General features: G+C 40.3%; 1 protein-coding gene across 1 annotated transcript; it reads left to right on the forward strand.

Annotated features, from left to right (window-relative positions):
* Positions 1-1,930: 1,930 nt before the first annotated feature.
* Positions 1,931-15,074, forward strand: LOC121650130 (lanosterol synthase-like). Its single transcript, XM_042001457.1, has 21 exons — positions 1,931-2,093; positions 2,343-2,481; positions 2,608-2,716; positions 3,133-3,254; positions 4,905-5,001; positions 5,099-5,234; positions 7,140-7,248; positions 8,434-8,552; positions 8,779-8,876; positions 8,984-9,011; positions 9,222-9,278; positions 9,402-9,473; positions 9,673-9,723; positions 9,824-9,973; positions 11,374-11,470; positions 11,717-11,822; positions 13,454-13,519; positions 13,598-13,678; positions 13,775-13,945; positions 14,042-14,120; positions 14,253-15,074. Exons 1-21 carry the CDS (start codon positions 2,061-2,063, stop codon positions 14,388-14,390), a joined length of 2,058 nt encoding a protein of 685 aa, XP_041857391.1. The 5' UTR covers positions 1,931-2,060; the 3' UTR covers positions 14,391-15,074.
* Positions 15,075-15,518: the final 444 nt, after the last annotated feature.

Consider the following 15,518-nt stretch of genomic DNA (forward strand, 5'->3'; position numbering starts at 1 on the left):
TTGTGGGAGGCGGAGAAAAATTGATCAAATTTGATCAAATGTCTGCGTTGTTTCAAGCCTTTTGACTGTTGAGACAGTCAATGATCCTTAACTCTTTCAGTTTCCAACAAACACCTCTCCACCACAGTCCACTTCTTTTCTGTTGCTGCCATTTTTCAAGTCTTCCTGGAACTCGTCCACCTAACCCCTACATGATTCACGCATGCGCAGGAAGAACATGCACCACAGAAATAAAGTAAGAGTGTATACTAGTTTTTCTTCCTCTTGATCAGCTTGTGAAAGGTTTAAATTGGATTTGATCAGAAGTGATATGTACAAAGATTTCAGGTACATTTTAGCTCTGAATTATGAAGGAGTTGTAAATTTCATTGCCGTTTCAGGACTTTGTGTCAACAAACACAATATTTCTGTGCGAATTGTTCTGTTTGAGAGTTTGAGATTCTGGTCAGGTTTATTTATATAGCACATTTCCAACAGGCCATGCTGCCCGAAGTGTTTTACAAATGAAAAGACCTTCAAAACAAAAAGACCTAGTCATGTTCTTTTAAAAAAAAATACTTAAATAATAACAGCCTCTGTCATTTCTTTTTCTAAATGTAATGACTAAATATTGCTTACTAGTGATTTAACTATTTAATACTCATTTATGACACTGTCCTGAAGGAGGCCATTACTCTGTATCAACAACAAATGACTATAGGTGAAAAACATTCAACTAGTTGCTAATTATTCTCAGAATTCAACCCAGGTCTGACTCATCAGTGCTCAAAAAAAGAAAAAATGAGACAAAAAAAATCTCAGTCTCTACCAGGTTCAGTTAGTATGTTAAATTTTAAAGTGTTTTGGTAGGAAAATTAAACAAATGATGAAAAAATGATGGCTGACTTGAAAGGTTTGCCTACAAAAAGCATGGCCAGATGGCTAAAGTTTGCAAAGTCACGTTGTTATGAAATTAGATGGATAAAATGAGACTGGAAACTCCACTTCTCTTCTTTCCATATGTACGGGCATTAAGCTGACAAGGAAGCGTCTCAGCACTTTTAAGGATGTCCAAATTCATGATAGAGTTATGATGATTTTAAACAAGAGCAGCTGGAGCCCGACAGCTGGTCTTGTTTACAGAGTTGTAATCTAGAGAGAAGAAAACAGTCACCCTGACCTCCTTTGCTTCACATCATTTAACACATACCGTACAAACACATGGATAAACCAGCACTAAAACTTATGACATGCTTCCTCTGAGAAGATTTAAAAGTTAATTTCTGAAATTCAAGTGAAAAGTAAGGTTCAATAACCATACAGTGAAAGATATGTATATGTGTACACATATAAAACTATCCTCCAATCAGACTGCTGTTGGTGCAGAAGGAAGTTCTCTCGTTAAAGTGATGTTCTTATCTGTATTCCTGTGAGAGCTGATCTCTTCTCTCCACCCCTGACATCACTGCCACTTTACTCACTCACAAGTCAGAAAACCTTCATTCATAAATCAATTCTGGATTCGTCAGGTGGAGCTATGACGGAGGGGATGTGAGTATTTCTTTCTTCTTTGATTTTATTTTTTTGAGCTTAAACAACATTAATTCAAACGGCTCAAAGTAGTTCCACTTAAACCAGAAGCACCAGTTATCATGTTATATGATGAGTTAACTTTTTGATAATCAAGTCATCTCTGTTTAAACAAGTTATTACAGTCAAGCAACAAGGCCTTTAATTCATCACTAACACAAAATTAATAAATTAGTTAAAGAAAAAATAAGCAACACATCTGCATTTTCTCATCTCCACATGTTCTGATAAGGTCTCAATATAGAAGTTGTCTGGTTACTGTGATGATCTCCTCTAAATGAAATAATGGTAACAGCACATTTTAGTATATAAAATCATGAGGCGAACTACAACACAGTGTCTTCTGTCCGCTCAGGTATCTGCGGAGGCGAGGGGGTCCTCACAAGACCGAACCAGCCACAGATCTGAGCCGCTGGAGGCTGACTAATGTGGAGGGCAGGCAGACCTGGTGCTACGTGGAAGACCAGGACACCCCAGACAGAGAGCAGAGCATGCTGGAAGCCCATTCTCTAGGACTGGACACTGTAAGCCTTCAGTTGTTTTCTCTTTTCTGAAGTTAGACTGTCCTTTTTTATCCTGAATGGCACCAAACAAACTTTCTTGTAAATTTTTGTTGTAGATTCACTTTTTTGTGCTTCTCTCCAATTTTGGTTGAGTTCTTAAGAAGCAAATCCACTTGAAAACTAACGAACTATAAACAGACTTGTTAGAACAACTGAGTGAACTCATAAAATGAACATTTTCCTTCTGATTATTTCTGATTCTCCCCACAGAGTAAGTTTGTGGCCGACTCTCCTGCCGTCCACACTGCTGTGGATGCTGCTGTGAAAGGAATGAACTTCTACAGTCGCCTCCAAGGAGAGGATGGCCACTGGGCAGGGGACTATGGTGGGCCTCTCTTCCTGCTCCCAGGTAAATTATTCTTTTGTTTCCCACCAGACATGAGCACCATTTCTACTGCCATTAATGCAAAAATAAACCGGGAAGATTTGACAGCAGTTTTTTTTTGTCATGAACTTTTTTAAATACACTTTCCAGGTCTCCTCATCACGTGTCACGTGGCTAAGATCTCTCTGCCTGAGGCCTGGAAAAAGGAGATGGTGAGGTACCTGCGCTCGGTTCAGCTGCCAGATGGAGGCTGGGGTCTGTAAGTCAACAGTGTCGGTGAAATCAATCCACACTCTCGGGGAAGATAAATTAATAGTGAAAGAGTGAAAATACAACATGTGTTCTTCATGTTTTTTATTCAAAGACCCTGTGAAGGAGTGCTGTGTTATCATCAAGGCAACACAGTGAGGGAAGACGATACAGAAATGATAAAGGCAGATAAATTTCAGCACATCCACAATCATTTTTATGAAGTTTTGATTATTTTAGAAACCAAAACAAGGTACAGAAGGAGTCATTAGTTATAAAGAGCAGTCTGAGTAGTAGAAATAATCTCAGTGACCTTCTATTCCTTCTTTACTTTATGCCACTTTGGAGCCTTGCAACCCAAACCCTGAAGTATGGGCATGGACCTCTTCTGTAAGATCTGTCCATGTATTTGTTGTTTCCCTGCAGACATATTGAAGATAAGTCTACTGTGTTTGGCACTGCACTGAACTACACCTCATTGAGGATCCTGGGAGTGGATCCTGATGACCCAGATATGGTTCGTGGCAGGAACAACCTCCATAGCAAAGGTAGGAATAAACCAGGAACTGGTAACACACAGGTGGAGCAATGTCGTGCTTTACTAAAACATCCATTGATGAAGTGTTTTTTTTTTTTAAATATACTTATTTAATCCAACTCAGGGTTGTGGGTAAGCTGGGATCCTATCCACACATGCTCACACTCACCCCAGGGATCAGTTTAGATGAACCATTTAACCTGACATGCTTGATGCCTGCATGCTGGACTGTGGAAGGATGTGAATTCAGGGTCCACACAGAAAGCCTCCAGCCCAGATTTAAACCACGGTCCTTCTGGCTGTTAAATGACTGTGCAAAACAAGATGCCACCAGACAAAATTGTGCAAAAAAGAAGCCATCTGTTAATCTTTTAAGAGGTGAAGTTGACTTCTCTGGGCTCAGAGGGATCTGGAATAAAGAGTCACACAGTAGAAATGTGTTGTGATCAGTCTGATCAGTATCAAGTGTATTGTGGTAGAAGAATTAGTATTCCTGATGTTTTTTTTGAACAACGTTGATGCTGTGTGTTCTGAACCAGAGAACAGGACCATCCAAGTGCCAAAGTCAGGCTCTGTGAGTGTATGGGTTTATATTACTGGCTTTAGCTAAAGTTTCACACTTTCTGTGGCAGCAGAATAATCACAGAAATGTTTAATGGAGATTTTAGAGCAACAAATGCTGCCATCAAGAGAACTTATTTACCAGGGATGTCATACATTTTTCAACAGGACCATGCAAACCCACATTCTGCTCATATTAGAGAGGTGTGGCTGCAGAAGAAACAAGTGCAGGTACTGAACTGGTCGGCCTGTAGTCTTCTCTCTACAGTCTTAATCTATTAACCCTCTGTACAGAAAATATATTGATACCTTAAAAAAACAAACAAACAAACAAGGATATTGTATACCTTTCCTTAAAGTAACACTATGTGACGTTCTGACCTTAAAATATGTGCTTCTGACTTATTTTGATTCATTCTACACAGTCCTGGAGCCGTCATTGTCCTCCAGTGTCCTAAAGCTGACTAACTGCATGTCACATCTTTGGTTTCCAGCCTTCCAGTTTAGAGAAGAGACAGGTTGCAAGCAAGATGTGGAATTAGTCTTCATTAGGGGACACCAACGTGTTTGTATGCTTCCTCTGTCACATGCTCTGTATCCTCATCAGCTCAGTAGGGTGTCTTTCTAACTTGGTTTTCCTAATAAACTTATAATAAACCACCATCATAAAACATGTTAGCATTGGAGAAACATGTATCTGCCCTCTGGTGGTATAAAATGGTAATAAGTTTAGGCTTTCTTTGAAGATAAGGCCAGTTTTATTCACTTACGTTGCTTGGTGCATTACTGCTACATTGGTGTTTAGGTGGTTAATATTTTTAGCATTTTAATGATCTTTTTTACATTATTTATTCGTATTCAATGTGTACGTTTTTGACCAGTATCCAGTCTTCTTATCTGAGTATGCGTGAGAATGTGTGTGGCAGTGACTGTTTGCATCTCTTGGAGAGCTGTTTATAATTTTGTTCTGTTGTTTTTGAGTGTGGTGACAATAAACATTCATTTATTCATATTCTTACACAGTTTAAGGCAAGTTTTCAGGAACAACATGACAAAAATCACCTGGACTACTGAAGCTCTCTGTGTGGTTGGTGTGCAGGTGGTGCTGTTGGGATTCCATCATGGGGTAAATTCTGGTTGTCTATTTTAAACGTCTACAGCTGGGAGGGGATGAACACATTACTACCAGAGATGTGGTAAGAACCAACCGTCCATGTTGTTCTCTTCAACCAGAGATGAACATTTCCTCTCTAAAAATCGACCTGTTCTAAAAACAGCTGTGTCTGTTTTCAGGTTGTTCCCCACCTGGATGCCAGCCCACCCCTCCACCCTGTGGTGTCACTGTCGTCAGGTCTACCTGCCCATGAGTTTCTGTTATGCTGTCAGGCTGACTGCAGAGGAAGACCCCCTGGTTCTCAGCCTCAGACAGGTGCCAGACCCTCCATGAACCACAAGAGGGCTCATTACATTAAGACTTGACAATTTCTTTCAGTTCATAGTTCATTTTTACTATATGATGTCTCTCATAGTTAAATGAAAATTGTCAGACTGCTCTCTACATTGTGTTGTGTTGTGTCTGTTCACCTTAAATTTTATATTTTAAATTTTTACTTACAAATTTTTACTTATAAGATTTTTATAAGTGAAAAACTGCTTGCAGTGTCCTGTTTAATCTTTTTATAACAAACAAGCTGGATGGACTTTATGAATATCGCAACACAACAGAATTTAAATCTATTTCTTAATATTAACAGCTTAATTTCTTCCTGTCGTTTCCATACGTTTAAGGAGTTTATTTTTTCTTGAATCAGGAATCTGCAACGTCGGCCCTTGAGGGCTGGTGTCCTGCAGGTTGTGGCTGTCTCCCTGCTGTAACACACCTGATTCAGATTAATGGGTCATTAGCAGACTTGTGCAGAACTTGACAACAAGCTGTTGGAGAACCATTTCATTTCAGTCAGGTGTGTTGCAGCAAGGAAACATCTAAAACCTGCAGGAGAGTGTTCCTCAATGACTGGAGTTTCTAATCTCTGGCCTAAATCTGTCTCATATGTTCAGTTATGTAAGTGTAGAATGTAGACATGTAGAAACTAAACAGTGCTAAAGCAGCTGGAGGAATGTGTTGTAAATAATTAGTTTACCTGGCGACAGGCTAGGAAACAAGAGCACCTCAGAGAGGCAAAGTTTCAGATGGGCAAACATTCAGCAGCCTGCAAAATACTGCATCTACAAACTGTGGAGTATTTTCAGAAAATATCTTTTAATATAAGATTTCAAATATGCAGTACACAATATCACCAGTGGAGTCTGAAAACCTGTAAAAATCCCTGCTTGCATGCTTCTCCCCACCAGCCCCTGCAGCTGCCCTCTTCGGGGTGTTCAACCCTAGCTCATGTCCCGCCTCCATAGCCACAACCTAGCAAGCTTTCTTCGCCTCCTCCACCAGCTCCTTGGTGGAATTCCTCAGGCTTGCTCCCATCCTTCCACCAGCACAGAGAAGCTGGGTTGTGGTGGATTTCCCTACAACGGCTCTGCATCCAACTCCTACCGGGTGGATGGTGGCAGCCCAGCCCCTCTCTCTATGCATTCTGCTGCCACAGAGCCTATTAGCAGCTGCAGGCTACACAACATCCAGCCTGAGGGCTGTCTGTGTGATCTTGGATGGGAAGATGAGTTGGGTGATCCAGATCAGCTCGCATGTCCCATTTCTGTCCCAGAGGACGCAGACGTGTCAATCTTCCCAGCGCTGTTGTTTGTATATTCTCTCCTGGTCTAACACATGGGATGTTCGGCCAACGGGGATCTGGTGTGTCGTTTGCTCTAACTGCATCCATCCAGCTGCTCTGCTACTACCTCAGCACCTGATTGTGCCGCCGCTCTGCATCAGGGCTTCCTTGCATCCCGACATGTGAACATGATCCAGAAACATCTGCATCTTTTCTGGGACAAAAGGAAAAAAGACAAAAAGCAGTCAAACTGAAAACTGAAAGTAGAAAACTGATTTTTCGTCAGACGGATCAAAAGTGGAGCTTTTTTTTTTTTTTTTTTTTTAGATGTTTCTGCCATCAAAATTAAAGATGAGCTCATAATTTTCATGAAATAGTGTCTTCAGCTTTCAACATTTTATTTTTTAAGGTTCTATTAAAGAGTAAAATATTGGTTTACTGGTTGTGTATTGTAGTAATGTGTAATAACAGGAGTGTCTACAAATTTTTGACTGGTACTATAAGGTGATTATATTAATAAGGTTTTTTATTATTATTATTTTTATGTCTCTAGGCATCATGAACATAAAAACTACGTGAGTGTTTGTTTAACTTATTTAATCCTCTAGGAGCTGTATGTCCAGGATTATTCCACCATTAACTGGCCTGCTCAGAGGAACAATGTGGCAGCATGTGACATGTACACACCTCACAGCACACTGCTGAACTTCGCCTACAGTATGTATGCACAACACAATGATGATTAACCCGCTAACAACACCCATGGAACAGCTAATAATAAGAAACGTTTTACGTTGTCAGCAATTGTGTGTTCATGCATTTACAGTTGTATTTTCAAGTTTTGTAAGTGAATTTGAAAGCAGGGATACATGGTTTTCCTCTGATCTTCAGGCATCCATCAAAATGCATAAAAATGAACAATAAATGTGGTTAAATCTTATTTTTCTGCAATAACACAGTGGCTTGCAGTAAAGGTAAAAGCATGTGTTTTAAAACTCCTTTTGCTATAATGCCCCTAAATAATATCTGATGCAGCCAGTTACCTACAGAAGTCACATAATTAATCAAATAAGGTGCAGCTTTTGGCAGATTAAACCACATAATTTCTGTGAGAAGCTCCCTGAACATTTAGAAGAAGGTCCTCTGGCCAGATGAAACTAAAATGAACTTCAGTGAAAACTCCAAGAACTCCATCCCTGCAGGGAAACGCGGTGATAGCAGCATCATTTTGTGATTTTTTTCATCTGCATGGACTGTGGAACTGGTCAGAACTGAGAGAATGAAGGATGGAGCGAAATCCATGGAAATTCTGGAGGAAAACTGTTTCATTCCTCCAGATATGTGAGACTGGGATGGAGGTCCCAGCAGGACAATGACCCTCAGCATCCTGCTGAAGAAATGAGTTTAGATGGTCTAGTCAAAGGCTGGACCTCTAACCTCTAACTAACAGAGAACAGCCCATGTATGACTTAAATCTTTAAGTCATTCCATGGGCTGTTTGAATACATACAGTATGTAGCATGCACCTTTTTTTTTAAATGCAACCCTTTGAAACCCGACCCAAGAAAAAATGGAGAGAAAAATCAAACATTTTTTTAATCTAAACTTTATATTTGGCCCTTTAATAAAATGTAAAAGAATAATTAACAAATATATTTTTGTATATTTAACATTTATTACCATGTGATATGTCCAAACTACTGTTGTAAAGGCTTCTGGCTCCTAGTATCCACCAGGGGGCAGAAGACAGGTATCAGATTGTGTACAACAGCGTTTTGAGCAGTTTTTACAATAAACTGATGCAAAAGGTCTCAGAAACTGTATGTTTCAAATATGATACCTGTGGCATTATAGGGATAAATAACAGTAAAAATACCAAACACTGTTCCTGTTTCTTTTCAGTGGTTTTGAATGTGTATGAAGCCCACCACAGCACCACACTGAGAGAAAAGGCTGTCAAAGAGCTGTACGAACACATCCAGGCTGATGACCGCTTCACCAAATGTATCAGCATCGAACCGGTAATAAATATTCACATATCCCAAAGGAAAAGTTAGGAAGGAAAAGAGGATAGCTACATTATGAGATAAGGAAACACACTTAAATAGAACATGTTAAATAAAACAAGATGCATGAAGTCAAAGAAACTAGCAAAATATAACACTTATTTTCATGGTTTCATATCATTCGATGCAAAACTTTGAAAAAATGAAGGTTTAAAATTAAACGGTTTGCTTTTCTCTTCAGATCTCCAAGACTATCAATATGCTGGTTCGCTGGCATGTCGACGGTCCCTCCTCACCAGCTTTTCAGGAGCATGTGTCCAGGATCCCCGACTACCTCTGGTCAGTCAGCTGCCACCTAAATGATTATTAACAAAACAAAACACACTCATGGAGCTGAAAATGATGAAAGATGAAAACAGGCTGATGGTGAGTTTTCTGTATTGCAGGTTGGGATTGGACGGCATGAAAATGCAGGTGAAATTTTTCTTCTATTTTTGGCTCATTTTGGAAGATTAAAGTGCTCAGACAGGCACAAAATGATGAGTGAAAACTACCAGAGCATCAATTTGATCTGACTTCTTTAATGAGACCCACTTATTTGACCTCCTAATGTCAATAAATCCATAGTTTCATACGTTGTTTTGTCTCATAAAAGAAGTTTCATGTCATTTTTCTTCCTTATAGGGAACAAATGGATCTCAGCTCTGGGACACTTGTTTTGCTGTTCAGGCTTTTCTTGAGGTAACATAAAAATGTCCTGCCAGACTTTCAGTGTTTTAAACTAAACTTGGCCACAACATGTTGTACTGAGTTAAAAAATATAAGAGTTTTAATCATTTTATGCGTATGTTTGAAATCTTTTAGGCAGGAGCCCAAAAAGACCCTAGACTGGCAGGGTGTCTTTGTGAAGCCCATCACTTTCTCACCATCACTCAGGTACATTAACCAGGCATCTCACCCACCAGTGGAAACAAACACTACTTATAAAACACGTCCTTTCCTGAGCTGAAGAAACCTTCCTAAACTTGATGCTCTGTTAACGGCAGCACCGAAGGCATTCAGGAGAACCAAAGATCAAAGCTGTGACATGAATGTTTGCTTCTCTTCTAAATGTTTTCTCATGTCACTCATCCAGATACCCGAGAATCCTCCTGAATACCAGAAATACTACAGACACAACAGCAAGGTACAGCCAATATTACACAATACCAACGCTTTCTTTTTAAATTCCCTCCAAACAGAAAAGGAAATCCATGTGTGTGTATGTCTGTGTCCCTGTTTGTCAGGGAGGTTTCCCCTTCAGTACTCGTGACTGTGGTTGGATCGTGGTTGACTGCACTGCAGAGGGCCTGAAGTCCCTGATGCTGCTGGAGGAGCTCTGTCCCTCCATCAGGGAGCCCGTCCCCACCGAGCGTCTGTATGATGCTGTCAATGTGGTGAGTTTTTCTATTTCTTCAAACCTTTATTTAACCAGTACAAAGGAAGTGATGTTATGTTTTTTTCCAGTCAGTTTCACTGTGAAAATTTAAAGACATTTAATGTTTAATGCCAACAATGCATAACTTTTTTAAAAAAAAGCATGTGTATGTGTTTGCATACAATACATACAGAGTCCATCCAGTTTTATCTCCTCACACCTAAACTATTGCAGCAGCCTTTTCACACGTCTTTCCCAGAAATCCATCAATCCACTCCAGATTTTACACAACTCAGCTGCCACATGTTTAACTGCAACCTAGAAAAGACAGCACATTAGTTCTGGTTGCATCTTAGATTTGCTCCCAGTATGTTTGAGAAATGATTTCAAGATTTTACTGTTGAGTTGTAAAGTCCTTCATGGCCTCTCACCCTGATATTTATCAAACCTTTTACAGCCTTTTAAAAAGCTGAAAGCCAGACAGTAAACGACTTGACTCTTGTCTTAGCTCCTGTTGTCCTTTTTGTTTTGTCCTCTCTTAGTCCAGTGATGTTTTCTTAGGTTTCTCTGTTGAATCAGCCACGGTGTGTGTTCAAAACAGCCGGCGTGTTTATATCTGCTGCTAGCGTGTGATGCATCCGTAAAGCGAAACCCGTCAGTAACGTCACGCGCCGTCCCAGATGAAAAGTTGCATAGTGTGGTTTCTCAGCCTCGCAAGGCTGCTGGGCAGCGACGGCTCCAGAAATGCACATAACAGATGTCACTGTGCCATTAAATGCGTCTGAACATGAAGTTTTATGGTCAGAAAGGAACGTAATACATCTTTAAATTCTGGAAAGAGCAACCAGAGGAAATCAGGTCAATAGTTAGTGTTTCATTTTAAATCTCTTCCTAGAGTGTGTAAGACTTACTGACATGGAGTGGTAAAGATGGGCATAGGAAATATAAAAAAAGCCAAGCATGGTGGTGAATGTTATGAACATGTTTTCATCGTTAAGTGGATCCAGTGACCTCAGGTGCAGCTATGACTGCACTACAGGTAACTACTTCAAAATCTTCTACATGTGTAGACCTGGTTGTTGCTGTATGTATCTTCATAATCCACCATAAATTTGCAATAGACACATCCGGACATCTGCAGTAGACAGACAGTATCGGGCAAATAGCATATGTTTCCAGAATCCCAAGAATAACCTCTGTAAATTCATTCATTCAGCATTTTCCATACCTGCTTTCGGCTATCCACAAGTCACCACTCCATCACAGAGACAAACAAACCATATATTTTTATAATCCCTATCTAATCCCTATCTAATTATGACCAAACACTTCAGACAACAGAGACATTTCAGCTGCCTGTCCTGTTGTAATCTTGCAACATTTTCACCTTTTCTTCATGTTTCTGTCGTATCTTTGTAGCTGCTGAGCATGAGAAACACAGATGGTGGGTTTGCCACATATGAAACTAAGAGAGGAGGGAGACTCCTGGAGCTGCTCAACCCCTCTGAGGTATTTGGTAAGTCTCTTAATGATATTATACCAAATACCTATAATCAACAAAGTGACATAAAAGCCTTTGCTTGCCTCTGCTGATGCTGCCAGGACCTTGACTCACCTGCAATGTTGATGTGAAACCAGGAAACCAACCGACCTTTAGAAGCTGGAAAACTTTTAGGACCTTATCTTCATCTGTAGGGAGTGAAAAAGAGGATCCAGTATGTGTTGTGAAATGTATGATAATTTCTTTCTTTGTCTGCAACAGGCGACATAATGATAGATTATACATTCGTGGAGTGTACCTCGGCAGTAATGCAGGCTCTGAGGCACTTCCAGAAAAACTACCCTGATCACCGTGCTGAGGAGATTAGGTACACAAGAAACCCTGGGTTTTTCTCTATTTACATATTACCTGATTTCCCAAACACGTGGGATGCTGTGCACAATGTAAATAAAAAACAGAACACAATGCTTTGCTAATCTCACTAACCCATATTTTATTTCCAATAAAATAGTAGCAATATATTAAAAGCTAAAACTGAGAAATTTTATAATTTCATGGAAAACATGAGCTCATTTTAAATCTGATGGCAGCAACATGTTTGTAAAAAGTAGGAACAGGAGCAACAAAAGGCTGGAAAAGTAATTGGTGCATGTCAAAAACAACTGGAGGAACATTTGACAGTTAATTAGGTTAAATGGCAACAAGTCAGTAACATTACTGGGTATAAAAGGAGCATTTCAGAGAGGCAGAGTCTCTCAGATGTAAAGATGGACAGAGGTTCACCAATCTGAGACAAACTGAGTCTAAAAATTTAGGAACGATTTCAGAAAAATGTTTCTCAATGAAAATTGTGGAAGATTAAAAAAATCCCACCATCTACAGTGTATAATATCATCTACAGAGTCAGAGAATCAGAAGGAATCTCTATGTGCATGCAACAAGACAAAAACTGGATGTTGGTGATCTTGGGGTCCTCAGGCAGCACTGCATTAAAACCAGACATGATTCTCTACTGGAAACCACTGCATGGACTCAGGAAGACTTCCAGAAACCACTGTCTGTGAACACAGTTCACCCTGAAATCCACAAATGCAGGTTAAAGCTCCATCATGCAAAGAAGAAGCCAGATGTGAACAGAATCCAGAAACAGTGCTGTCTTCTCTGGACCAAAGCTTATTTAAATGGTCTGAGGCAAAATGGAAACCTGTTCTGTGGTGAGTTGAGTGAAAATGTGAAATTCTTTCTGGAAAGCATGAACGGCGTGTCCTGCAGACTAAAGAGGAGAGGGAGCATCCAGCTTGTTATCAGTGGACAGGTGAAAAGCTGCATCTCTGATGAGATGGGGCTGCATTAGTGCCTATGGCGTGGGCAGCTTCCACATCTGTGAAGCTCCATCAATGCTGAAAAGTACATGGAGGTTTTAGAGCAACATCTGCTCCCATCCAGACTACGTCTCTTTCAGGGAAGGTCTTGCAGATTTCAGCAAGACGATGCTGAACCACATCCTGCATCCATCACAACAGCATGGCTTCACAGGAGAAGAGTCCGGCTACTGAACTGGCCTGCCTGCAGTCCAGACCTTTCACCAATACACAACATCTGGAGCATCATGGAAGCAGAAATCCAGCAACCAAGGTCCACGACTGTAGAGCAGCTAGAATTCTGCATCAGACCAGAATGGGACAACATTCCTCTCCTAAAACTCCAGCAACTGGTCTCCTTACTTCCCAGATGTTTACAGACATGTTAAAAGAAGAGATGCTACACCATACTGAACATCACCCTGGAACTACTTTTTACAGATGTGTTCCTGCCTTCAGAGTCACAATCAGCTCATATTTTCCATGAAATGATAAAATGTTTCAGTCTCATCATCTGATATGTTGTTTATGTTCTACTGGGAATAAAATATGAGTTGATGAGATTTGCAGATCATCGTATTCTGTATGCATTTTCAGATTATTATTGAAGTTAAAGAGGAAACTGTTTTTTCTTCAGGTCCACTCTAAGAGATGGACTGGAGTACTGCAGAAAGACGCAGAGACCTGATGGGTCCTGGGAAGGGTGGGTGGAGACTTGGTGTTTTACTCCCTAAAAACTAACAAACAGGTTATAATCAGTCTTTTTGTTTCTTGCGTTCAGCTCCTGGGGAGTGTGCTTTACATATGGAATCTGGTTTGGCCTTGAAGCTTTTGCCTGCATGGGCCACATCTACAAGAAGGAGTAAGTTAAAAAGGTCAAGTTAAAAAAAGCTACGAGAACTCTTGATGGTGCTGAACAGGACTTGTGAACCAACATGGCTGCATTCTTTGTGATCAGGGATGTGTGTGAGGAGGTTCAGAAAGCTTGTCAGTTCCTGCTGGACCGGCAGATGTCGGACGGAGGGTGGGGGGAGGACTTTGAGTCGTGTGAGCAGCGTCGTTACATCCAGAGCAGCACTGCTCAGACCCACAACACCTGCTGGGCTTTGTTAGGACTCATGGCTGTGAGGTAAAGAATAACTCAGATTTGATTAGGGTGTGTTTTGTTCAGATTGAAGTGTTTCCATCCATCATTTTCACCAAATCTCTTGTTGTGTATAAGCAGACATCCCAACCAGCAGGCCATAGAGAGAGGCGTTCGCCTCCTGATTGATAAGCAGCTGCCCAATGGAGACTGGCCACAGGTGATTCTGCAAGTTACAACCCATACACTCAACATTATACTGCTTTTACTCTGCCATGAATCCAATTAAGGACATGATACAATGATGGTATGAAATATAATAGTAGATTTATCTGTTTTTCCTCCTTTCCAGGAGAACATTGCAGGCGTGGCCAACAAGAGCTGTGCCATTAGCTACACCTCCTACAGAAACGTCTTCCCAGTCTGGACTCTGGGTCGCTTCTCACAGCTTTACCCCAGCAGTCCACTGGCTGGGAAGGTGAAGCTGTGACCACCTTCAGAGAAAACTTCAGACTATAATCCAGGATGAGAGGACTAAATGTCTTCAGCTAATGCAGAGAAGGACAGCATAGTTTGTGATTCGGAGAATGTGAACCAAGGACACATCAGCTGTTTCCAGGAATGAATTCACCAGATAACACATTTTATTCTGTGAAATATTTTCTGATAACATTCCAGTATGATTTATCCACCAAATATACTCCTTGACATATAGTGATAATCGACTTCTTCTGTGTTATCATCCTTATTTTTGATCTGAATGAGTCTCAGTTGATGCATTCAGAGCTTTCTTCTTAAGACTTTCTTGATTTGTGGTTCTCTAATATTCCAAATTTTAGTACTTAAAGACTTGACTCAAGCAACAATTACAGCTTGTTTAGGTGTGTTAAATGTGTTCTTCATATGTCCTAAAATGACATTACACAGTTACACTGTGATTACATTTTCACAGACTTCTTAAATATCTTGTTCAAAGGCCTAAAAAATAAGGTTAATTCTGAGCCTCAAGTTTATTTGAGATCTAATCCAACTTTATTAATGTAGCACTTAAACACTGAAAAAAGGAATTGATTGTATAACTGCCTTGACTGTCAAGCTTTAACTCAAAGTCCATTTTAACACTGAGCTTTTTCAATGATTGGCTTGTTGGACTGAGAAAAGGAAACCATATATACAAGGAGGGATCCAGTGTTGTTACTTTGGCCTTTTCCTTATTGAAATTTAAGATACTGTGTGTACGATGGACATAGAAATTATTTCGTCTGCGAAAGGATCCAGTGGTCAGAGGTGCAGCAATGACTGCATTAACTACTTTAGTATTATTTTCATGTGTACTATCTTCTTCTATGGTTCTTTTAAGGTGTTTCTTATCCCAAACGGTGCTCTAGCACCTAGCAAACAGAGCTGGTAATGCAGTTTTCATGGCTCAGTGGGTCGTGTATGTGGACACAAGCAGTGATGTAAAAGAAAAGAACTTTTTCCTCTACGAGGCATATACATTTGGCTGTCATCTACATAACATTGGAATAAAGTGTTGAACCAAACAGGAACAAATAGATGGAAAAAGAGGAGGGCTGAGTACTGACCCTTGTGGAACTCCATAAAACAAACACGCACA

The sequence above is a fragment of the Melanotaenia boesemani genome, chromosome 12 (genome assembly GCF_017639745.1).
Source record: "Melanotaenia boesemani isolate fMelBoe1 chromosome 12, fMelBoe1.pri, whole genome shotgun sequence".
In the NCBI taxonomy this organism is placed as follows: Eukaryota; Metazoa; Chordata; class Actinopteri; order Atheriniformes; family Melanotaeniidae; genus Melanotaenia; species Melanotaenia boesemani.